Source organism: Culicoides brevitarsis, chromosome 1 (assembly GCF_036172545.1).
Source record: "Culicoides brevitarsis isolate CSIRO-B50_1 chromosome 1, AGI_CSIRO_Cbre_v1, whole genome shotgun sequence".
NCBI classification, from domain to species: domain Eukaryota; kingdom Metazoa; phylum Arthropoda; class Insecta; order Diptera; family Ceratopogonidae; genus Culicoides; species Culicoides brevitarsis.
This window is the reverse complement of record NC_087085.1, coordinates 10,796,502-10,821,673: the sequence shown is the minus strand read 5'-3', so window position 1 is coordinate 10,821,673 and position 25,172 is coordinate 10,796,502. Positions and strand designations below refer to the sequence as shown.

Genomic DNA, 25,172 nt, shown 5'->3' with positions numbered 1-25,172 from the left:
GTAAAGAAAGCATTTGTACTAAATTTCTAATATTTTTTTTATTAGTTATAAATATTGTCACAGCTTCAGTAAAGCTTCGAACATAAAGGTAAAAATGTATGAGTTTTCAATGAAATAATACGAAAGCTTAAAACTAAAGCAAAATCTTTGCACCAAGTACCTTATTGTGTTAAAGTTTTATGTTTTTAAGTTCAAAACTTCTTCTTCTTCCTTGCCATTTTATTTTTTCATAATGAGCTAAACTAAGTTCAAAACTAAAGATTTGTTAAAATAATTCGCAGTGACAAATATTTGAATAGAAACTGAAAACAACATTTACATCATACACAACTGCCTAACCGATAACTCAATCAAAATGCATGCAAAATGTTAAATGTAAATATTTGCAATGTAAGTGCAAACAACTTGAGTCAACAGAAGAAGTGTTAAACAAATGATGTGATGTTTTGGGTGACGACGACGACGCCGTTCAATTTATTAGACATTGAATATTCTTTTGTGTGATTGATACCGATCTTACAAGTGTTTAGTTTTCGTACCTCCCATTTTTTTATTTTTAATGTATGTTGTTAACAATCCTCTCAATTACCTAAACTTTTTGCATATAAACAAAAGCAACAACAGAACCTTGTCCTTGACACGTTTTTGCAAAAAGTCATAGACATTTGGCATTTACCGCAAGTGCTTTTAACAAGACAGGCGTGGAAAATCGCTAATTACTTTTAAACTTTTATTCTAAGCGAGGTTGCTTGTCACGTGAGTGTTAACTATTCATCGCTCACTTACTCACGCTTTACTTTGTCTGTGAAAGAAAGGCAGAAAGAAAAGGCAACAACCTGTTCCATCATCATCATCTCACATCACAGATGAGAGTGAAAGTCTCGTTCATGCGATTGAAATAATAATAGCACATAATAGTAATGAACACTGTGCGCTTCCTCCTACCTTAATACCGCATCCAATTATTATCGAGATTACATGAGCTATTTGTTTTTGATTCACATCATTTTAATTCACTTTTGATGATGATAATGTATGCGCCGCGTGCGCGAGTGTTGCGGTAGCATTTGCTGCTGTCAATAAAATGGAAACAATGTGAATGTAAGTCTAAGTTAATCTCTATTAAATTGATGTGATGTTGCGATGATGGAAAAGGAGTGCTCAAAGCAAAGAGGAAGCACTTACTTTCCAATGATGAATACATCAATCTTTTCTATTGTCAATAGGAAGTTTAAATTTTTTTTTGGATTAAATCTATTTATGGCAAAATAAGGTTAGTTTTATTTTTGGGAAAGACAAAATTTTTGCTTCCTCACTTTTGTTATAAATAATTATTATGAATAATTGCAACAAGACTAAAAATTTATTGCAAACATTTTTTTAACCAACAAAACCACAAAATTGTCTCACCTTTCAAAAAAATAAATTTTTATCATACACATGATGAACGTTCGCGATTAAAAGCTGTAAACGTGTGCGGAATTAACAATATACCGCGATCTTGATCTTGGCTTGTGAGAAGATATTTATAAGAGTGTCGCAAAGAAATTTTTCTGTCATTCTTAAAAAATCTAGTCTTCAGATCACAATCGATTATTTGTTCCGGATTTTCTGCGATATTTTGATCAAAACAAAAATAGCAATTAAAACAAAGGTGTTAAACGAAATGCTTTAGAAAATATTTAATTTTTTCACAAATAATAATTAAAAAATCTTCCCAACTTAAAATTTTAATAATTGCCATTCATTAATTAAGTAAATATCCGATTTATGGAAATAATAATTAGCATGTTGAAAGTGTTAAAAAATGCAAATTAATGATAAATAAATAAACAATTTGAGTGAAATAGCAAAACAGACAAAAACAAAGCTTGTTCGAGAAATATTACCTCATTGAAATAGCTACGGGCATCTAACGGCTTAAGTAAGTATCTTTTTCAAACATGTGATAATTGACCGAGACATTGAATAGATAATGTGAGGAAATTGGCCATGTACTGACCATGTATTGATAAACAACTTGCAAAAAAATCATAATTATTGAGAAAAGTGGGAAAGTAGAGTGAAATTCTAGAAATTTAACTGTTCATAAAATATTTGTGTCGCAAGTTTGTTTAGCTTCTGGGAGAGAAAAATCGAGTCAACTATCATTTGTGTAAATAACTTGTAATACTTAATTACTGCAATGAGTGTTTAAACACGTTTAAATAATTTCAAGATCTATTATTTTAACATTTACTACAATATCGTTGAAGATTATTTTCTCGATAAGAACAAGCTACTTGCTACTTTATGTCGGAGTGTGGCAATTTTTAAATGGAATGAAATTAAATTCTTTCGACGTTTAAATAGCGTTATCTTTCGTTAATGATTTAGCGTGTCTGATTACTTAAGGATTAACTTGAATTGACACTCGTGCATTTATGACTCTTATTGTGTGGAGACGCCATGTTTACGTAACTTTGAGATTATTTTAAGGTTTTATTTTGTTTCAAAATTTTATTAAGAAATTTAAAAAAGTTAAATTAAACTTTTTTTTCAAATTTAATAATAAATTTAAAATTAAAAATAATTATTAAATTTTTAACAATTTAAATTATTAATATAATTAATCATTAATTAAATTATTAATATTAATTATTTATATTATTAATTAATAATATTAATAATTTAACTTTTTTTTTTAAATTTCATAATTAAATTAAAATTAAAAATCATTAATTCATTTTTTAAATATAATTCATTAATATTTTGGATTAAATTGAATTAAATATTATGAAATATTTATTTTAAAAATTATTTTTGATTATATAAAAATAATTTTCAGTTTTTCTTTGCTGATTTTTTATTCAAATTAATTAGGTATTTTAATTAAATTAACTTTTTGAAAAAAAAAATAAATTTTTATTTATAATTTAATATCAAAAAATAAAAAAAAATTTTATTTAAAAAATTTAAAATTAAATAATATTAAAAATTAAAAAAAATATTAATAAAAAAATTTAAAAAAAAGAAATTTAAATTTAAAAACCTATTTAATTATAAATTTAATTTAAATAATTTAAAATTAAAAAAATTTAATTTAATTTTTTTTTTAATAAAATTTAATAAATTTAAATAAAATATAATTTAAATTTTTCATTTAAATATTAAAAACATTTAAAGATTAATTTATTCAATATTTATTTATTAATTTATATAATAAGTTTTTTTCATAATTTTTTTTTTATTGTTTTTAAAAATTTTATTCGTTATTTTTAAATAAATAAAAATGAAAAAAATACTTCTTAACAAAAATAAAATATAAAAATATTTTTTTATTAATAATTTTTGTCAAAATTGGACACTGCCCAACAAAAACTCACAAATCATCTAAAAAAACTCTTTCACCGCAAAATAAAAATAAAAACCACTAAAAACTTTTTCATTTACGACCAAACTCAAATAAAACAAGCAATATAAAAAAAATTATTACTCACGTGTGTATTCGAATTCCTTTTGTTCATTCACTAATCCGCATGAAATGTAACAACAATAGATCCCCCGAGTATCACGCTTAGCAAAATTTATTATTTTAAAAGTAAAGATTAATTTGAAATGACAACATGATGAACGCACATCTGATAAAAAAGTGCGATAAAAGTGATTTGTGAATGAAGAAAATTAAATTAATAACAGGGAAAAACTGCATCGTTATAAAAATGAGTAATAAATATCTCAACTAACTAATGAATGTCGGAATAATTGAAGATGGACAGTTGTTAATGAGATTAAATTAATAGCACTTCAAGTTCCTGTTGAATTTTTAATCAACTGAAATCTGAGTCATTTGAGTTAAAGTTTTTTTTGGGACAATCCCACGCCCAATTTTTTTTTCTAGTTTTTTTTTGTATTTAACAAACATGACAAACACATTATGTTTCATGTTGTACTAATTTGGTACATTCACTTTTCTATTCTCAGTTGAGACTTTGAACGAGCCAGCCAAAGGTATTTAGAACAAACAACTTTATTTGTTTTGCATTTTTGGGTAGTGTGTTAGCGATTATTGTTACAATTGTAAGGCAAACTGCGCATTGATAGACAAAACAATATCAAGCATAAAATTGAATGGTTTTGTTTTAGATTCTAGTTGCAACGTTACTTATGGATATGTGCTCCAAATTCTAATTTACTGTATCAGTAAACGTCGTGTTATGTAACTTTTGTTTATAAAAGTGTGCGATTTAATGAACTCAATTTATTCCCTTGTGTTTCCGATTTTTATTTCATGTTTTTAAAATTTTGCTGATTTTTTTTTCTTTAATTTTTTAATGGAAGGAGTATCAACATATTTTGAAATATTTATCATACACTTTATTTTTTTTTGCGAAATTTGTTTGATTTTTTAAAATAAATGATGTTATAAAAATTAAGGAGTGTAAATGTCAATCACTTAATATTTTTTTTGTATATTTAAATTTTAACACAGAAAAAATCATTATTTTAACAACTTCCCATCTAACTTTTACTTTATTTAGTCATTCGACCCCCTTCGAAGTTTTATCCTGTTTATGCATCACGCGTCTCAATGTCTCGTCGGAACAATTTAATTTACGACTCACAATAAAAAAAACACGAGATCTACAAAAATCTTACGAGAGAGAGAGTACATTCGTCATCCGACCCATTTAAACGCGCAAAATTATATAATTTTAATTTTAAGTTAAAAACATAAATTTTGCAGGCGATCTTGACCTTCCCTAAAACGGCAAGTGCAAGGTCACTTCAGAAAAAATAATAAAATTAAATCACATCTTTTATTGCGCCGCTTTTTTGTTGTGAGTTTATTTATAAAACTATATTTTTTTTATTGTTGAAAAGTGTAAACAAAATATAATATTGCTTCAAAAACGCTTCATAGATACACAAATGCTGAAATTCAATATGCAAATTGCTATTTTCACCTCAGCTCGTAGAAAAAATAGCGCTAAGGTGTGTAAAGCGTTTCATTTTGATATTTTTTTGTATTCATGAATTGAAACATTTTTATCATCTTTATTATTATTTTTTTAAACCTACTTATACACCTTCTTTTACGATTATTTGTCACCGCAATAAAATGAAACATTAAGCTCAATAAAACTTCTGAACGTTCAATTAAATGACAATAAAACACGTAAAACGATGAGAAGCAGGTAGTGCAGATTTTTATCTCGCGTGATTCGTATAAAGATAAGCGATTATTAAGAGGTTTTTGTGAATGAAGGTTTGTTATTTTAATATTGAGGTCTTTCTTTTATTTAAGAAAAAATTTAAACTTCCTTAATTTTTAATTTTTTTTTTATTTAATTTAATTTTTAATTTATTATTTAATTTAAATTTAAAATTTTTTTTTTATTTTAATAATTTAATTTTTTATTTTAAATTAAAATAAATTAAAAAGTGACTTTATTAAATTTTATTTTCATTACAAACATAAATTAATTTTTATTTTTTTTACTAGTTTAATTTTTAATTCTTTAAATAATTTTTTGTTTTATTTTAATATAAAAATAAAGATTAATTTCATTTAATAAAAAATAGAATATTTTAATATAAAATTTTTCCAACAATTATTTTCTTTATTTATTTAAAAAAAATTCTTAATATATTTCATTTTTTTTTTTTCATTAATAAATTTTAGTTTAACAAATTAAATTTTATCAGTTTCGTTAAACATACTTCCTCAGAACCTAATTTTTTATCACTGTGCAAATATTTAAATTCTCAATAATAATATACTACATACATGTTAATCTGTTCTTTTTTATAAATTTTTATTTTATTTTTATTTTTAAATAAAATAAATAATATTTTTATAAAATAATTTATTTTTATTTAACTTTATTTTTTTAATGAAATAAATTTTAAAATATTTATATATATTTTTTAAAATAAAAATTAATTTTATTAATTTTAATAAAATAATTTTCTCGTTAGTTTAATAATTTAATTTAAATACATTTTATTTAATTGAAACATTCAATTTAGAATTTAATTTAAATAATTATTTAAAAAAAATTATTGATTAATTATTTAATTTTAAAAAATATTTATTTAATTTAATTAAAAAATTATTTATAACTTTAATATAAAAATTCAAATTCGAATAAAAACTTTTTATTTTAAATTTATTTTTTTTATCACTAAATTTAAATAAAAATTTTAACAAGAAAAATCAACATGCATTCCAGACATAAATGCTCTTTATTGTATGTGATAAGATAACTTTTTTTTTACGAATTTAATGTTTGTTTAAAATAAAATAAATAATTGCTCGCGTTCATTCAGTCTCGCGCTCGCAATTTTACATTCATAATTGTACTAAATTCCGTTTTTTAACCGCATTTACTGCGCAAACATTGCTCCGAGATTTTTCAATGGTTCTAATTGGCATTTACTTTTTGTTGCAAACGTTGTCGTTAACGTTAAATTTATATCGAAAAAAAAACGCACCAGTTTGTTGTCTAATAATATATTTGATTTTTATTTATTTCTTTCTCAAAAACACATTAAAACTGCGCGCTAATGATAAAATGATTACTTGCTTGATTAATTAAATTTTGGTTAACAGGTTAATGTTTTAAACTTTTTTTTTTCGCTGGAGTTCACGATCTAGAACTTTAATATAATAATCATCGATCACGATATTATGATGAATATTATTTTTTATAAACTTTGACATAGATTTTTGTTTAGAAAAAAAAAATAATAAAATTATGATGAGAGTAATTATACATTTGTTGCCCACACGTATTTAGTTGTAGACATGAATGGAAATGTCGTGAGTCGACACTTAGTCTGTTAGTGTGCGCTGACAAGATTCTGAGTTAAATATAAAAAATGAAAGTGTTCACGACATGCTGTTTACTTGTTGCTTGCTTTAAACTTACGCAAATATTGAGAAGTTGTTATAATTTTTGGAATAGTTTGCAACATATATGTTCATAATATAAAATTAATAAATAAAAAATGTTATACTTGAAAAATATTGATTATCATTCTTTGGCATCATGAATTTTATATTAAGTTCAATTTTTTTTATAAATATTTTTTTTTTCGCATTAAATGTTAGTTTACTTGGAAATATTTGCACCAGTTTTACTTAATAAATATTAATTTTTTTATCCACATATCCGATCAATATATATTTTTATTTTTTTTTTTGTAACATCTATATTTCATAACATTTTGGAAGGAATTAAAAACATGTTAGAATTTTATAAAAAAAAAATTATATTGCGACAAAAGTGCAACAATTCCATAAAAAAATATTAATTAAACAAAAGAGCTTTCTATCTGTGATTGTTTTTTTTTATTATTATAAAAAGTTAATTAACGTTAATGAAAAAAAAAATAATAATAACTGAAACCAATTTTAAATTATATTATTTGTTTAACTTTGTATGTTCCTTTCTTTTATTGTTTTACAATAATAATTATACAACAGTCACCCAAGTTAACTTAATAATTTGTAACAAAATTGTCCATGCCGAATTTTCATCTCAACAAAAAAATCTCAAATAAACCTCAGTCATCAATAAATATATAAACAACAAAAAAAAACATAACAAGTGCAATGCACTTCATCGCGCACAATTTCTGATACACTTTTTAAACACCATAGAAACCAGCTACACGCAAACTTCGTACCGACTTGCATTAAAATGCAACTAGCATACGCTTACAAAAAAAAACATGATTAGATATATATTTAATAATAATAATAATAAAGGTAGATAACCTAGTGAAGCGTGTGTATTTTGCTCGCATATTCTTTATGAATTGAGCTGCCAACAACACACTTTTTAATTTGCACGCGCAAAATGTATCATTTGATTTGACTGCCACATAAATGAATGCAAAATTTTTAAAAAAACATAAACTTGGATGGATAGATGTTGTTGTCAGTAGCGGATTTAAGTTTTTTTTATAGCAACTTAAGGTCAAGGCTGGAAAAATTAATAGATTAAAAATTATTTTGAGAAAAAATAAAAAAAAATCTTCTGGCTTAAAGAAATTTTATAAAGCTTTAAATTATCAAAAAATAAAGAAAAAAAATTATTTTTTGTAAGAAAAAAAAAATAGTTTTTTGTTTTAAAAAAAATTTGTAAAATAAATATTTTTTTATTTAAAAAATTTTGTAAAAAAATTATTTTTTTTTTTAAATTAAATTTTAAATTTTTTAATTTTTTTAAAAAATTTTGTAGAAAAATAAAAATAATTTTTTATATAAAAAAAATTTGTGAGAAAATATTTTTTAATTTAAAAAAATTTTGTAAAACAAATACCTATTTTTTAATTTAATGAAAATTGTAAAAAAAATATTTTTTTATTTAAAAAATTTAAATTCAAGGATAAAAGTATTTTATTATTCAAAAAATTTTAAAATAAAAATGTTTTTATTTGAAAAATTTTTAAATTTTATTTGAAAGAAAATTATTATTTTTATTGCAAATTTAAATTATTTTTTTATTAATTTAAAACTTATTTATTTATTTATTTAATTTAAACCTGTTTAATTAATTTTTTTTTTGAAAAACTGCGAAAAAAATTATAATTTCTTAAAATACATTTTATGAGCTTGAAATTATTTTTTTTTGTCAAATTTTTGGAAAATATCTATCTAATTTGTTTTTTCAAATTAAAAAAAATATATAAATTTATTTTTTAAAATTTTAATTATTATTTTAAAAAAGCTTCAAATTTTTACTTTTCGACCAAATTTTGTACAAAAAATATATTTTTGTAAATTTTTAGAAATTTTTGTAAGCATAAATATTTATAACTAAATATACAATTTTTTTGAATTAAGATAAAAAAAATAAATAAAAGCTTAAATAAAAATTCAATTAGTTCTAAATTAAAAAATTCAGAAAAAAATTTGTTGAAAATTAAATTTGAAGCCCTAAAATAAATTCATAAACTAATATTGATTGATTTGGATTAAATTGGAAAAATTTTAATTTTTTTTTTGATTTATTTTTTTTGCATAATTCCATCACTGCTTGTAACTGTTAGAGAACTTGACATCGTAAACATTGCACTTGGGAGAGTCGCGCTTGTGTCTTGTTATCATGATCGAAAAATGTTGTTGTTGCTACAAAATTACGCGCGCAATCGAGAGAAAATATCCAGTTTTAATTTTATTTTATTTCAATGCGAATTTAATGTTGACTAGGTCAATAAAATTTTATATAAATTTCAACAAGTTTCGCATTTTATTTTTTTTTTCGTATATCTGTCAGCGGCGTAATTGTTTACTTTCAGATCTTGCCCTCGTCCGGTAATCATAACGAGAGATCTTCGTGCTCTCACTCATCATTAAGTAATTGACAGTGTATGATATCATTATGCTTCATAACTTTTATTGTTGTTACACAGATGATAAATATCACTTGTCTGTGTGCCTACACCTTTTAATCTAATTGCTAATAATGTAGTGTTGTAGACTATCTATCAACATGTGCAATGCAAAAAAAAAAGTTAAACATAACACAAGCTAGCTGCTAAAGTGTTGTTGTTGTTGTAGAGAGAAGAAAAAAATCATAGTTACACCGACAACTCGTGCACCGCTCGAGTACTCGACATACTCTACTCATAAACAAACACATGCCGTAGACTGCTGCCTTTTTTTACCATATACACACGACGATTGATATCAAAATTCAAGCAAATATTATTAGAGACCATACTCGCTTTTAGTTATCATCCAACTGGCGCACCGAAACGTTGTTGTTTTGTTTAACTCTCGTTGTTGCACCTTTTTATTGCAGTAAAAATTGACAGTTGTAACGAATAAATAATAAATTATTTATTATCGAAAATTAAAAAAAATAATAAAAAAAGTGAAAAAAATTATAAAAAATATTTTGAAAAAAAATTAATTAAAAAAAATGTAAGAAAAAAAATTTATTTTCTATCTTAAATTTTTATTTTTCTATTAATTAACGATACAAAAATAAACAAATAAATAATAGAAAAAAAATAAAATAAGAAAATCATCTCAAGATTTATTTTCTATTTTTTAATTTCTTGATATTTTTATTACTTTTCGTTTTTTTTCATTCCATTAAAATTTGTAAAAAATAAACAAACATGTTATTATAAAAAAAAACCTGAATAAATAAAAAATACGTTTCCGAGTGATGTATGTGATTAAAAAAATTTTGGCAATGATATAAGAAAAGTAACGTAACATGAACTATCTAACTTAATTATATCAATCTCGTGAATTTCTTTCGTTTGTTTTGTAAACAATTATTTATACTATAGAATGTGTATAATAATGATGTGGTTGGTTGCAGAGAAATTCTTTTCATGTTGGTTGTAATTTTGTGAAAATTTACAAAAAATAAAAAAATAAACTTTAATGACTTGTGAAAAAAAATAATATTTTTTAAAATAAATTTTAAATAATTAATTATATAAGAAAAAAAATTTTTAAATAATAAAAAATAAATTTAATTAATTTAATTTAAATTAAAATTTAATAATGAATATATTTAATTAAATTTAAAATAACTTAAAGTTTTGAAATAATAAAAATAAATTTAATTAAAAATTAAATTAAAATTTATGAGTTAATTTATTTAAATAAAAATTGGAAAATAATTTTTAAAGCTTTGAAATTAAATCAATAAAAAATTATTTTTAAAATAAAAAAATAAATAAATTAAATTGATTTCTAACAAAATAAATTTTAATAATGAATTTATTTATTTAAAATTTTTAAAAAATTAATTTTTTTTAAATAATTTAATTTATTTAAAATTATAATATTATTTTTTAAATAATTTTAAAAAAATAAAATTAAATTAAAATTTTTTAAAATGAAACTTATTAATCAATTTATTTAATTAAAATTCAAAACTCAAAATAAAAAAATATTTTTTTAATAAAAAAAATATTATTTTTTATAATAAAAAATTATGAAGTTATACGTTCAAAAGTTCTAATAAAACTAAAAGTATAACAAAAAAATATATCATTGCAACCCAGTTTTTGTAATTTTTAAAATATTTACTCAAAACCTTGAACCATCCTCAATTATCAAGTTCCTTGCATGAAATGTCACATAAATTCATGCATGAAGTTATCTTTTGTTGTTATAATTTTTTTTATTCATAAAAAAATGTTATTGTTTTGTTTTTATAATTTTTTTGTTCCAGTTTTGATCAAAAACGCAAAAAAAAGTTAAATTGTCAACTACCCATCATTATCTCATTTTTATTGTATTTATTTATTATTTTAACATAATTTTCGAGTTATTTGCAAATCTTTATTCTTTCATAGCCTCAATAAAAAATATATGGCACTTTCAGGTTTATTTTTTATCTCCATGAATGAAACGTGTGTGGGCTTTTATCCATATAGAACTCGCGAATGTGTAAACACTCGAGTATGAAATTTCTGTTGACTTTGTAGAACAATTGCTACTTACTACTAACGTATAAGCCATTCAATTAATGGATATAAAACCGTATCTATCTGTTTTCGCATACAATATGATGATGTTATTTGTTCATTTCGTTAAGTCAATAGAACTATATCTATAGAAACTCTTTTTTTTTTCATTTTATTTTACATTTACCTGGGCATGATGAAGCGACGAAGAACCTTCTGAGTATATTCGTGCACGCGCGAATTACTTGGGCTCAGTCGTTTCAGAATCATTTAAACGTTTGCACACTTTTAATTGATTAACAGTAGTTGTAAGTTGTAAGTGACGCTTGTCCATCACATTGTTCCTACTGAAAATACAAAGAAAAAAAATATTTGCTCGTAATTTATTTTATTTATTTTTTTTAAATTAATTTTTTTAAAATAAAATGTCCAACACTGAAAATAATTCTCACATTGATGCGATTGAGCGCAAAGAAGAAGTGCCATTATTAAGCTTAAATACTGCCACAAAGCAAACGGGTCAGTGATTGTAGTAATTTTTTTTTATTATTTTTTGCTTTGCTTCTTTCATAAAAAAATAAACATAAAAAAATTGAAAAAAAGTGAATGAGTGTGAAAAAAATTTGCCAACATGCAATTATAAAATTTACGATAACCCATAATTTTTAATTTAAAACATAAGTTTTATCGGTTCAATTATAATTTTTTTTTCAAATAAAATTTATAAAAAAAAAATAAACTTGAAAGTTTTTCATTAGAAACATAATAATTTTTAATTACTTTCTACGATATAATTATATATTTATTTTAATATTCGTACTAAAGTTTAAAACTTGTTCAGTTTACGATGTTTGCTCAATAATAATATCGTATTACGTATCTAATAACGGTGCGCGCGATGGTTGTACTTGGCTTTGAAAAGTTGCTTCAAAGTCAAAATAAATGGAGTGCGTATATAATTTTGATTTTTTTTTATTAATAATTATTGATTTGTAAATATTTAGTGATTTATCGTTTAATTGTTGTAATAAAAATCTTGTAATTTTGTTGACATAACTACTTGGCATAGCTACTTGATTATTTTTTTTCTTCGAAAAAATTTATTGATAAGATTTTATTAATAAATAAAAATAATCAGTCATTATTTAAAACCGATAAGATAAAATAAATAATTATCAATCATAATATTTAAAGACATTTTAAGCCATTAATTTAATTTCTTGCTCTTTTTGAATTGGAGACGATCATTCATCGCCAACAACCGCAACCTTGATCTAATTTCATTATCAGTCTTTTCACGTTTCATCAACGTAAATTTATTGCAAATATATCAGACTAACAGTAAATGATATAAATTGCAATAAAATAGAAAGCATTTTTACAACGAAGTACGAAATGCATGCAATTATGCTGATAACATCGTTATACTTTTACTCTGGCAGTTATGCCTCATTTCATTCCGCAACTGCAATCAATCTGCACATCATTGGTTTTTTTTTATCTGTATTTTGATGATGATCGATTTCTTCTACGCGTGCATGATCAGATTGAAAGTTGTGAAAAATAAAACGTAAAAAAATTAAATGAAAGTAAAAAATATCATTTTACAGAAGAAAATTTAAGGTTTTCAAAGATATAATTATTTTTTCCTATTGTGTGTAAAAAAATGATGAATATCATATTTCCCTGAGAAATTTTTGCACCTAATCTATATTCAAAATATTATTATTGTTCGTTATCGATGCTTTTCTTGAGATTTTTTTTAATGATTTAATTTGCATGATATTTAAATAAAAATGTTAATAAAAATATGACTTTAAGTGCTTGCCTGAAGTATAGCTCTGAAAAGTGTAAAATTATTTTTATTTTTATTAAAAATACGAATTTAATGAATTTTATATTTTTAAATATTTTTATTTTATTTTTTTTTAAATTTAGATAATGAATAAGAGTAAATGTTCAAAAATTCTTTTTTTTTTTTTTTTTTTTTTGAAATTTTTTTTTAATTGATTAATTTTTAAATATTTTATTAAATTATTTTGATTTGATACATTAATATTTTTTGATAAATTAATTTTAGAATATTTTTTTTATGAATAAATCTAAATAAATTAAATTAAAAATATAATATTATTAATTTTTTTAATTTTTAAAAATAAATTTAAAAAAAAATCAAAATTTTAATTTAAAAATTAATTTTTATTTATGAAGTTTTAAATTAATTAATTTTTTTAATTTAATTTTTTTTAAATTAAATTTTAACTTTCAAATCAAACATTTGTTTATATTTTAAATATTTTTTTTTATTAATTTTGAATTTTTGATAAATTTTATAAATTATTTTAAAATATTTTATTATTTAATTTAATTAATATTATTTTTTAAAATTAATTTTGTTTTTTAATTAATTATTTTTTAAAATTAAATTATAAATTATTGTTTAAATTATATTATTTATTTTTTAAAAACTAAATTTATTTTAAAATTAAATTTGTTTTAAAATTTCAAATGTTTTGTTTAATTTTTTATTTTCATTATTTTCCTAAAATAATTTAAATTTAATTTATGGAAAAATTTTAAAATTGTAAGAAAATGACATCACAAACGACACCTTTTAAACTTTAATAAAAAACATATTAAAAAACAATAAACGTCATAAAATGCCGCACGTTAATAAATTGCATGACTCGATAATAATATATTAATCTTTAAACAAAAAATGTAATAATTACTATTAATTTATGCAAGCTTCTGAGATTTGCAATAATTTACTTTGATGAGTTGTGTCATGAATGACGGTGCAATGCCCGTTAACAATAATTCTGATATGAATGGAATTGTCTCGGAATTTCCTTAATTGTTTCCCATGATCAATGAAAATTCTTGAGAAAACTCATGTTAGATGCGATGACTTGTCGTGCATCAAAGGAAATTAAAAAATAAGATAAATTAAGTCGTGCTCATTTAAATTTCCGTCAAACATCATGATGCATTATTTTATAAATATTATGACACATAAATGACCTAAAAGAATTTATAAGAACACTACCGGTATTTTTTTTTTTTTTTTGCAAAAACAAGTATTTTTTGCGTTACATAAAATAAAAAAATAATTTTCAAAGAGTAACCGATATGCAAATAAAATTACAATAATGATAATTTAAGATCCATGTTTGATAATAAAAATAATAGTTCTGGACAGAAAATGCTCAATCAACTCATATTGCGAGTTAATTAATTTAAAAGGCTTGTTTCATTAGTTATTAGCAGCTTATGGGAATAATTGCGAGTTCTTACATCATAAGTTACTTATCTAATCATAATATTGAATAATAATCCGTTGAAAAAAAAGACATTTCAATTATTGTAATTTTCTCGCGAAAGTGTCGGAAACTTCCTATTTTCTCGTTAATCTGGTTCCGGCGTGTCGTTCACATGATGGTAGTTTAGATAGACAAAGATATCAAATTACTCGAAAAATGAGCGAGTTATGAGCAAAAAGTGCCGTGAATTATTTGTAATTTATTCAAACAAAAGCTTATCAGATTTGCTTGACATTTTTTTTTGTACTTCAAGCGAACGTGAGAATGTCGCAATGTTGCATTCAATATTATCGGATCGTAAAAAAAAGAACTAATGATATTAAAAACGGTCGGTGTAAAGTTATAAGTTTTGCTGATAAGCATGCACAGAACAAGAAATTATTATTTTATTGTAGGAACTTTAAGTTTCGCGATTTTTTTAAAAAATTCAAATTCATCAAGAAATAATCGAAAATAATTATTTTAGAAGATTTTTTTATAAAAATATTTTTCATTTAATTTTTAAAAGTTAATTTTATAATAAAATAAATTTTAATTTTCAAAAAAAAAATTAATAATAATTTTATGATTAAAGCAAAAATAAATTAAAAAATAATAATTTTATTTAAATAAACTCAAAAATTAAATAAATAAATTAAAATAATTAATAAAATAAAAAATATTTTAAATAGGTATATTTCAAATTATTTACAAAATATTTATTAAAAAATATTTTAATAATAAATTTTATAAAATTTGTTTCAAAAATAAATATTTTTCCAAATAGGTTAATTTAAAGATGAAAAAAAAATAATTGGTTTTTAAAAATTAAAATTTTATTTATTTATTTTAATTTTTAAAAATTAATTTAAAAAATTTAAAATAAAAAAAAATATTTAAATAAATTAAAATTAAAAAAATTTAATAATTAAAATAAATAAATAAATTATTAAAAAATAAAATTTTAAGATCTATAAATATTTATTTAATTTAAATTTTTAAATAATTTTATTTAACTACTTTTTAAATAAAAAAATATTTTTTTTTCCTCAAAAATGAACTATTTTATTTTTTTTTAAATTTTTCTAAATAATAGAAAAAAATGACCAATTAAAAAAATAAATCTAAAAATAGAATTTTATCAAAGCACATCTTTTAAAATGCATACGGATCTAAATAAATAACAAGGCGTCTCCATCTCCTCTCATTAGCATTGAATGCGATCCTTGTCCGCGATAAAAAAAAAACTTATAAATTTTGAATTGAATTTCATCGAATAATGAAGCAATAAATCTAGAACGTACGCATCTCTCGAATTTTCCCACCGATTGGTCTAGTTAATATAATTTTTTTATTTGCATGCAATTGGTCGCTCGATAAATAGCACAACTTTTAATTAGCCTTGCATTGAATGTGAATGAATGTGCCTGTTTTTTTTATTCTATTTTCAACTTTAACGTGCGTTAGAATAAAAAATATTTTTTTTATTTCCCCTTGTTTTGTTTTTATTATTGTGATAAATTTAATTGATTTTTTTTCCTCTTTTCGATTTCAGCAGAAGTCAGCAGAATGACCGCCGATAGTTTTACGTTGTCAGCCGATCGCGCAAAAAGTGGCGAGACAGCCGTTAATGTTCACGAACCCGAAGACGCTAAACATCATATTTTCACCTGTAAGTTTTATTTTTATTATTTTGTTGGCCACGCGCGTTTTCAATTAAATTGTCGTTAAACAATCAAAATTAGAAAACGATTCATTTCCTCGTGTTTTTGATGTTTTTACGTTCAATGACTCAAGTTTAATAGGCGTTTTCGTCGAAAAAAAAATAAAATAACAACAACATTTGTTGTTATGGTGTCAGAAAAAGTTCTATTTTTAAAATCCCTTTTGTTTTATGATTTTTTTTTTAGTTTTTTTTTCGAAAAAAGTCGTTTTTACATCAAATAAATTTACGCAGACAGATAATTTGAGACAATAATGTTGCCAAAATAAATTTATTGTCTTGGTGATAAAATAAAGTAGGAAATAACGAAACTTGTTACTCAATCGTACTCGGAGAATCACTCAAAATAAAAAAAAAATAAAAAAAACCCACGTCGAGAATCGTTAACGCTCCCGTTAAATTTCGTGAATATATTTAAAAAATAAAACTTGAAACAATTTCACAGTTTAATTTCAATTTAACTCAACAAATTGTGTGTTCTGCCTTTCCTTTTAATACAGAAATTATTTTTATGCAAATTTTTACCTACGCCGACAAATGTTCTCGACTGTACTTTTTATATTTATGATATTGTTAAATTTCCGGCAATTTCCTTTAGTAGCACATAATTATTATGCATCTTTCAACCGCTAAAATTTTTTTTTTTAAATAAAAAAAATTATTTGTTAGTTGAACTTCAACTTAAAATATGAACGTCGGTCGAATTTTTAATTTTTTGGGACATTTTTCATCTAATTCGGAAATTTTCAGCAAAAAAAAAATATTCAAATAGCCGAACAAAGTGCAACCAAACACGCGACCAAGTCCCCAACAAAACATTTAAAACACTCCAACCCTCCATCAAAGTGGCGCACGATAAATAACAAACAACAAATCAATATATATAACATGGAAACCTTGTAAGGATTTCCTGAATTGGAAAATTGCCAATGACTGAAAAAAAAAGTATAAAACAAAATACTTGACCCATAAACTTTCCTCTTTTATAGCTGCTGGTCTCATCAGCAATATTAACGAGTCACACCTTTGAAAAATGCCAAATAAATTTATTAAAAAAAAAACTCGCCTGAGAATATTTGAAATATTCGCCCGGCGTCTTTTATTACGTCAGATTTTCCTTTTTTGTCACGTTTCGTGTGTTTTTTATGTAGTTTTTTTTTTTTGGTTTTGCATATAATTGATATACAAACGTCACGTATATTTTATGGAGCCTTTTCTGCGAGAAAGAACAGAATTTATACGGCACAGAGGGAAAGTTAATCAAAACTAATATATGGCGAGAACAGAGTTTCACAATAGAGCTATTTGAGTGAAAAAAATAAAGAAAATATAAAAAGGTGTGTTTTGACGGCGAATAATGTTTATGGTCAGGGCATGGTTTTCATTTAGAAATTTTTCGTGGTCAAAGTCAGTCAAGTTATAGAAAAACTTGGTAGTTAAAAGAGTTTTAATAAAAAAATAACAGGAAAAGTGATTTTTTTTAAAATAAAATATTTTTGAATTAATTATTTGGACTAACGAATGATAGGTAAATATTATAAAAATCGATAAAAAAATATAATTAATTAATGTGAAAATATTAATTGAAAAAATAATTTGATTTCAATTGAGATTTTAAATTTTCTTGTTTTTTTTATTTAATTTTTTTTTAAATTTAATTTTTTTTAAATATTAAAAATAATTTGATTAAAAAAAATAAATTTTTAAAACTTTTTAAAAAGTTTTTATGGCCACATTTATTTATTTTTTTTATTAGAAAATTATTTAAAAATCGAAATTTAATTAAATGTATTTTTTTTTATTAATTAAATAATTTTTTATTTCTCTTTACATTTTAAAAAAATTGTATGGCCAATTTTATGATTTATTATGAATTAAATAACAAAAAAAATATTTAATTAAATGAACAAATATTGATTCATAATTTGATTATTATAAAATTGTAAAATTTCTTGTATTTTTTTGAATTACTTGGTAAAAAATTCTTTTTTACATTTAATTATTATTTTATTGTAAATTTTTTAAAAAATATCAATATAATTTAATATGAATGTTTAAAAAAAATAAATTTTTTAATTATTTTTTTTATTTTTATAAAATTATTTTTTGACCAATTTTATTTATTTTATGAAAAATATATTTTAATTCAAATAATTTTAATTCAATTAATTTTTTTATTTTTTAAATTTAATATTTGCATAATTTAATTTAATTTAATATAAAAAAATAATTTAAAAAAATAAATTATGGCAAAAATGAACATTTTTCGTAAAAAATCTAATTATATAAAAATTAAAATTTTTTTTTTGTGAAAATTTTCCCATTCACTGATTGATGCAACCTACCCCAATATCGTGAATGGAATCCTATCGACAAATTTACAACCAAAAAACTTGAACAAAAAAAAAACGCTAACAAGCCTTTTACTATTCGTACAAAAAAAAAACATTTATTATTTTTTCATATAAACCCGAAAAAAATAACAAACCTGACAACCATCAAAATAACAACAACAACAACTACAAATCGTGTTGTTTTCATACCTATAAACGAACAAACAAACAAAATAGTTCAACATAATTTTATTATTTATTGTCAATGAAAGTTTATATTTCCCCCGAGTTTATTTAGCAACGATATTTAAATATATCCATCTAGAACTAGATAAATATTTTTTTGTATTTATGAATGTGTGTCATTGTTTGTCTGTAAATAATAGCAACCAACCTGAACCTTTTTCCACCCAGTTTTTTATTATTGTTTAGTAAACGCTCGTCGTTCCATTGATTAAATCATACCGACGAATTTTCCTGCATTTTTGTTTATATTTTTTTCATTCAGATTTTTTGCTGCTCATGAATATTAATAAAAAATAATAAATAATAAATAAAGACAAGAAAAAATATTTTTTGAATGAATGACGGAAAAGTAAACAATTATCATTGAATTGATTGAATTCAAATTGAAATTCAAAGTAAAAATAATTAAAAATAAAAATTAATACGCCACGATCAAAGAAAAAAAAGACACTTCCGTGCTCCTTGAAGATGCACTTGAAAATAATTAATTAACATTTTTTATCTATTTGTGTTTGTTAAAAAAAAAAAAAATAATATATTACAAAAAATTATCATCATTAGTTATTGTTGTTATTGCAAATCCAAAGTAATTAAATTAAATCACGTCTCGAGTGCCTCTTTTTATAATATTCACGTTGCCGATGAAAAATCGCTTCTGGAATGGTTGACAATGTGAAAGTCATTGAATGTGCATTAGTGATTGCAACACAAGGCGCACTCATTTCCATGTCCAAAGGGGAAACGTATCAAACGGCACTTAAAACATCGGGTTCTGGTTCAGGTAAAAAATGCTAAAAAATAAAAAAAAATGCTGTGTCATTCAAAAAATTGCAAAAAATTATTATTGCGCATCATATAGAATTTAATATTGTTACCAAGTAAGGGCCTAAGGATAAATAGCAGTTGCTCTTCACGAATTTTCTAATTTATTCATATGCATCTGAGAAAAGGTCGTGTTTTTGCATCACAAATTGTGACGCACTCTCATTGAAAATTACTGGTTTTGGCGCAAAAAACAATTGATTAACGAGAAAAATTTAAATGGTCATCGTTGTAAATTATAATTTAATGTGAATTACCGCATTTTTGATGTAATTAACTTTTCTCAGTAATTCTAACAGATGAAATCTGTACAAAATTTTCTTTGTATAAATGGTCCATTAATTTTTTTAAAACGAAAACTAACATTTATGACATCCCACAGACTCTCTTGATGTCATTTTTTGAGAAGATTCGTTCGTCGTTACTGAAGATCGTCTCTTTTTGTATATATATTAACATATATAATACGAAATAAATTAAGATCTGTACAGTTCTGACGGTTTTTATGCAGGAATTGTAGATAATTTCCGTCGTTCTCGGCTTAAGTCGTCGTTATCACGTTCGCTCTCTCGGTTTTATTGCTCAAGCCCATTGTTTAACGATTCTATATTTAACTACCATTTTAAATTATAAATATACGCCGAGATGTAGGCACACATTCATTCACCATTTGATTGACATCGAGAGTAGATCGTCTGCTACTACTGAAAAAAATAAAGTGAAAATATTAAATTTAATAAAATTGAATCGTTTTCTAATAGAATAAAATAAAATTAATCAATAATAAATATTATTGTAAAAATTTATAAATATAAAATCAAGTCAAGGAAATATTTTTCCGTGTCACCTTAATAGAACTTTTGTGCGAAAAAAATATTTAATTCCTCATTTACGATAAATTTCTCTACCGATCAACAACTGCAGGCATGAAGCTCTCCGGCTTTGACAAAGTTTGTGCAATATTTGCGGAATTAATTGGCGTCTTTTTGCTGGTTTTCATCGGATGCATGTCATGCGTGGACAAATTTGGCATGTCACCGCTTCATCTTCAGATTGCGTTGGCTTTCGGTCTCGCCATCATGGTTGGTGCACAGGTAATTATTTTTTTTAATTTTCATTAAGTGCAACAAAGTACAAAAATTAAGTGAAAAATTAAAAAAAAATTCTAAGAAAGTGAAAAAAAAAATTCTTTAAGGTTGATCACCTTTTAAATTTTTCTTAAAAAATGTTTTTTTTGGCAAAAAATCAATTTTTACGTTAATTTTTTTTTGTGGTTCGGAAAAACAAGTTAAAAACGTGACAGCTGTAAAATAATAACAAATTAACAAAAAAATTAAAAATTTTTAGTTAAAATGTTTCATATCATCTTATGTGAGAGATACGGTTTATCTGCGATTCTTGACATACATTTTATCAGTTGCTTACGTAAAAGAGGCTAAAATAAATAAATTCACGTCTGTTATTATCCATAAGCCTTGTGCAAACGAAAATTTTTATATTAAACATGCAAACATATCACTTACAACAATTATTTTTATGGCAGTCTCGTTTGTTTCCTGCCACTGGAGAAGCTTTTTCACTGCACTCGTGTTACAATGTTGATTCTAGCTAATTATTTTATTGTTTTCAGAGTGTCGGACACATTTCTGGAGGTCATTTTAACCCCGCCGTTACCGTAGCTGCAATGATCCACAGAGGAATTGATGTTCCCGTAAGTTCTCGAAGCGTCAGAGATTATGATCTAAGAAAAAAAATTAATTAAAATAATTTTTTCATTATTACAGATGGGTCTTGCTTACATCGCAGCGCAACTCGTTGGATCAGTTCTCGGTTACGGTCTGTTGAAAGTTATCTCAACACATGAGGTGAGATTAGATTTTTTTTCAATTGCATCACGTATTGATTAGATATTTTTTCCGCATTTTTTAAGAAAAATAGCGAAATTTTTTATATTGAGCTCAGTTTTGAAATAATTTTTTATATTTTTTAATTTCAGGCTATGTTCCCCGCTGGCGAAGAAGCAACTGGACTCTGCGTTACCATGCCAGCTGCTGGATTGGGAGTTACTCAAGCCTTCTTCGTTGAGTTCATCTGTACCGGAATTTTGGTTCTCGTCGTTTGCGGTATCTGGGATCCACGCAACAAGAAACACACTGACTCGACTCCGCTTCGTGTTGGATTGACCGTTGCTGTTCTTGTCTTGGTTGCTGTAAGAATTAAAAATTTATTTAAAAAAAAAAAATATTTTTATGAAATTTTACCTTTTTAGGGACCATATACCGGAGGAAGCTTGAACCCTGCTCGTTCATTCGGACCTGCTGTTTGGTCAGGAGATTGGGCTAACAACTGGCTTTACTGGATCGCACCCACCCTCGGAGGAGCTGTCGTTTCTCTCATCTACAAAACAACATTCTGGCGCGAATCTAATGATGATTAAATAATTTTAGAAACTAACAAACGATTTTAACGTTGCCTTTTTGAAGCCAATTTTTTTCTGCAAATAGATGGAAAAATAATTACTCACCATATTTAGATGATGTAAAAAAAAATATGTTGCGAAAGTATCAAAAAGTGATCTTTTTCGTGTCTTTTTCCAAAAAAAAATGTAAGGAATTAAGAATTTAAAAAGTTAATAACTAACATTCTTAGAAAAAAAGTTAGTTTTAAGAGAAATTTTTGCACACAATTACATTGATCATCATTGGTTCAACTTTATGTTAAAAATATCTTAAAGTTATATTTTAATTGTTATCTTTTTGTATTATTATTCTTAATTATTATTTAATTGTTCATGTTTTTAAAACAGAAATTTTTTCAAGTTCTTAATTTGCTTGATTTTGTTATAATTTTGGCCAAATTTTAAAGCAATGTAAGTTTATATTAATGAAAATGTCACCGTTTAGCATTACTAATAAGAAGTTTTTTTTTTGCAAAAAGGAAAAAAAACAAAATTTATTATATATTATGTATTGAATGTAAGCTTATAAATGTATACATGCATATATTATGTATGAAAGATGTGAAAATGATGAATAATTAATTTTAAGAAATATATTTTCCGAAGTTTATGCTATAATAAATAATGTTTCCTGTTTTATTTTTATTGAGTGTGAAGTTAAGCACTTTTTAGGTTTTGTTTTGAGAGTGAAACTTTTACTATCATCTTATTATAAAATTTCAAAATTCTTGAATTTAGTTCAATATGTAAAAAGACATTTAATAAAACTAGATTAAAGGTAAAAAATATAAAAAAATGTCATGGGAACGAAAAGCTAAGTATAAAATTATATAAAAACATCTTACAAGACGTCATTTTTTCGTATGCTGAGTTCAATCTCTTTACAATGGTTATTTCAGCAAGACAACGATCCTAAGTTAACAGCTTAAGCCACTCCTTGATTTTTGTTATGTTCTAACTGTAGGTCAGATTGATGTTACAAATATCATCAGCTTCGTTATAAATCCTTTTTTTAATTTGTGGAAAAATAAACATGAATAAATCTAATGCAAAAAAAAAGTAATTCTCTCTAGTAACACCATTCAGCAGAGGCTATATGGGCGATTTTCTTCAATAACGAATCCATTTCCCTCACAGGACTTCAAGAATTCTTTCGACCGATATTCTCCTCCATTATCGCTGTTTAGGCGGGCAATCTTACGTCCGAAGAACGCTTCTGCCATAACTTTGTAGGCCTCAAAACGATCAAAAAACTCACTCTTTTTCTTTATTAAGTAAGTTGCAACCATATGGGAAAAGTCGACGGTAAAGACAACGAAATACGACTTTCCATCAAATGTGGCATGTTGCAAAGGACCACATACATCTGAATGAACCAACTCCACGTGGCGACTGTTAAATTGATCAAAGCAATTGCTACTTTTATCAAAAACCATTTATGTAAGTATTGTTTTAAGAATTCAGTATCTGAAATATTTTGACTTTCAGATAATGTATTTCAAGATCATGTATTTTAATTTTCTCCTTAAAATTTCACCAAATTATGACAAGCGGCTTAAATGTTTATTTTTAAAATATTTTCTATTTCGATGACTTCTGTTTAACTGCTACCAAAGAATGTTGTTACATGGATAAGTCTCAATGCCTTCTCTTGAGTAGAAATTTTTTCCATCGATTTAAGGAGCTTCTGTAATAGAATGTGAAATGTTTATTTTATTCATTTTGATTTTTTATATTTATTTAATTTAAATTGTTTTTCATTTATTTAATTTTTAGTTGTTTATATGTAAGAAAAAAAAATAGTTGTAAATGACAAAATATCATACCGTTTCAGATATTCGTACTTTTTCAAAAATATCACAAATTCTTATGGCGCCTTATTACCTATTAAATTATAAAAAAAAAATCGTTTCAAACATGTTCAAGTGCAAACTTCACACCCATGTCACTTGAATTGCTACATCGAATCTCTCGAAGTTCAACAGCAATCAAAAAAGACTTCACGTGTGCTAATTATCAAACAACAGCTCTTACCGACAATTTATACTACTAATCATTCATGTAATTCATTAACACTCAAATTTACACAATTTTTAATTATTCGCTTGTGCTGACACTCGAAAATACTTTCTGCCAGATAACATCTGTATTTATTCAAGCATTGACAGGGAGAAACTTTATTTGAAAAATATTCATTTTTAAACTAAAATACCAGAATAAAAGGAAACGATAACCGTAAAAATGTCAACATAATTAATTCTTTTCATTAACGTTGCATTCAAAAACTGAATTTAAACGCATTGGAACCGCCAAAAAGTTGTAATTAACTTATGTAAATGTATTCGTGTTTCAAACTACAAACAAGTAGTGGTAGAACAGTTCAAATATTTTTGATTCTCCTTCCTCCATCTATCTGTATAGCGGTTATTTTAATCTCATAGATCGTCTCATGTGTGGAAATATTTTTTGACTGTAGTTGTTAGTGGTGACATGTGCGTGAAAACTTAAACTAACGAATCTTATCACCGCGAAAATGAAGAAATAAATCAATCAATAAAACACTTGTTAAGCAATGCATCATCAACAACATCTTTTATCGATAAATTGAGCAAAAGTCAGTCAATGTTGTTGTTGTTGTTGTGATAAAGTTCTTAAGATTGTGTTGTCACCGCATGTGAATATGTATTTGGATTAACGGAATGTGTGACATATGAAATGTTCATTAGTGTAAAAACGCACGGTGATTACGACGACGACGACAACAACAAGCAGCACACATTTAAAAGTGAATTTCATTTTCATTCGTATAATTATTTGATTCGACTTTAGACACATAGACTTGTGGTAGCGAAGGAATATTG

The 25,172-nt window shown here is 23.9% G+C and overlaps 1 protein-coding gene across 6 annotated transcripts; it reads left to right on the top strand.

Moving 5' to 3' along the window:
- Nucleotides 1-1,908: 1,908 nt before the first annotated feature.
- Nucleotides 1,909-22,372, top strand: LOC134834271 (aquaporin-like). Of its 6 annotated transcripts, none has more exons than XM_063848912.1 (7): nucleotides 1,909-1,924; nucleotides 16,285-16,401; nucleotides 20,778-20,947; nucleotides 21,484-21,564; nucleotides 21,638-21,718; nucleotides 21,850-22,062; nucleotides 22,123-22,372. In XM_063848912.1, the coding sequence occupies exons 2-7, from the start codon at nucleotides 16,299-16,301 to the stop codon at nucleotides 22,288-22,290; spliced, it is 816 nt and encodes a 271-aa protein (XP_063704982.1). In that variant the 5' UTR covers nucleotides 1,909-1,924; nucleotides 16,285-16,298; the 3' UTR covers nucleotides 22,291-22,372. The 6 variants fall into 6 exon arrangements, with proteins under 6 accessions (XP_063704982.1, XP_063704965.1, XP_063704955.1 ...); XM_063848895.1 differs by lacking the exon at nucleotides 1,909-1,924 and adding an exon at nucleotides 9,734-9,919 and having other exon boundaries at nucleotides 16,288-16,401; XM_063848885.1 differs by lacking the exon at nucleotides 1,909-1,924 and adding an exon at nucleotides 9,734-9,919.
- Nucleotides 22,373-25,172: the final 2,800 nt, after the last annotated feature.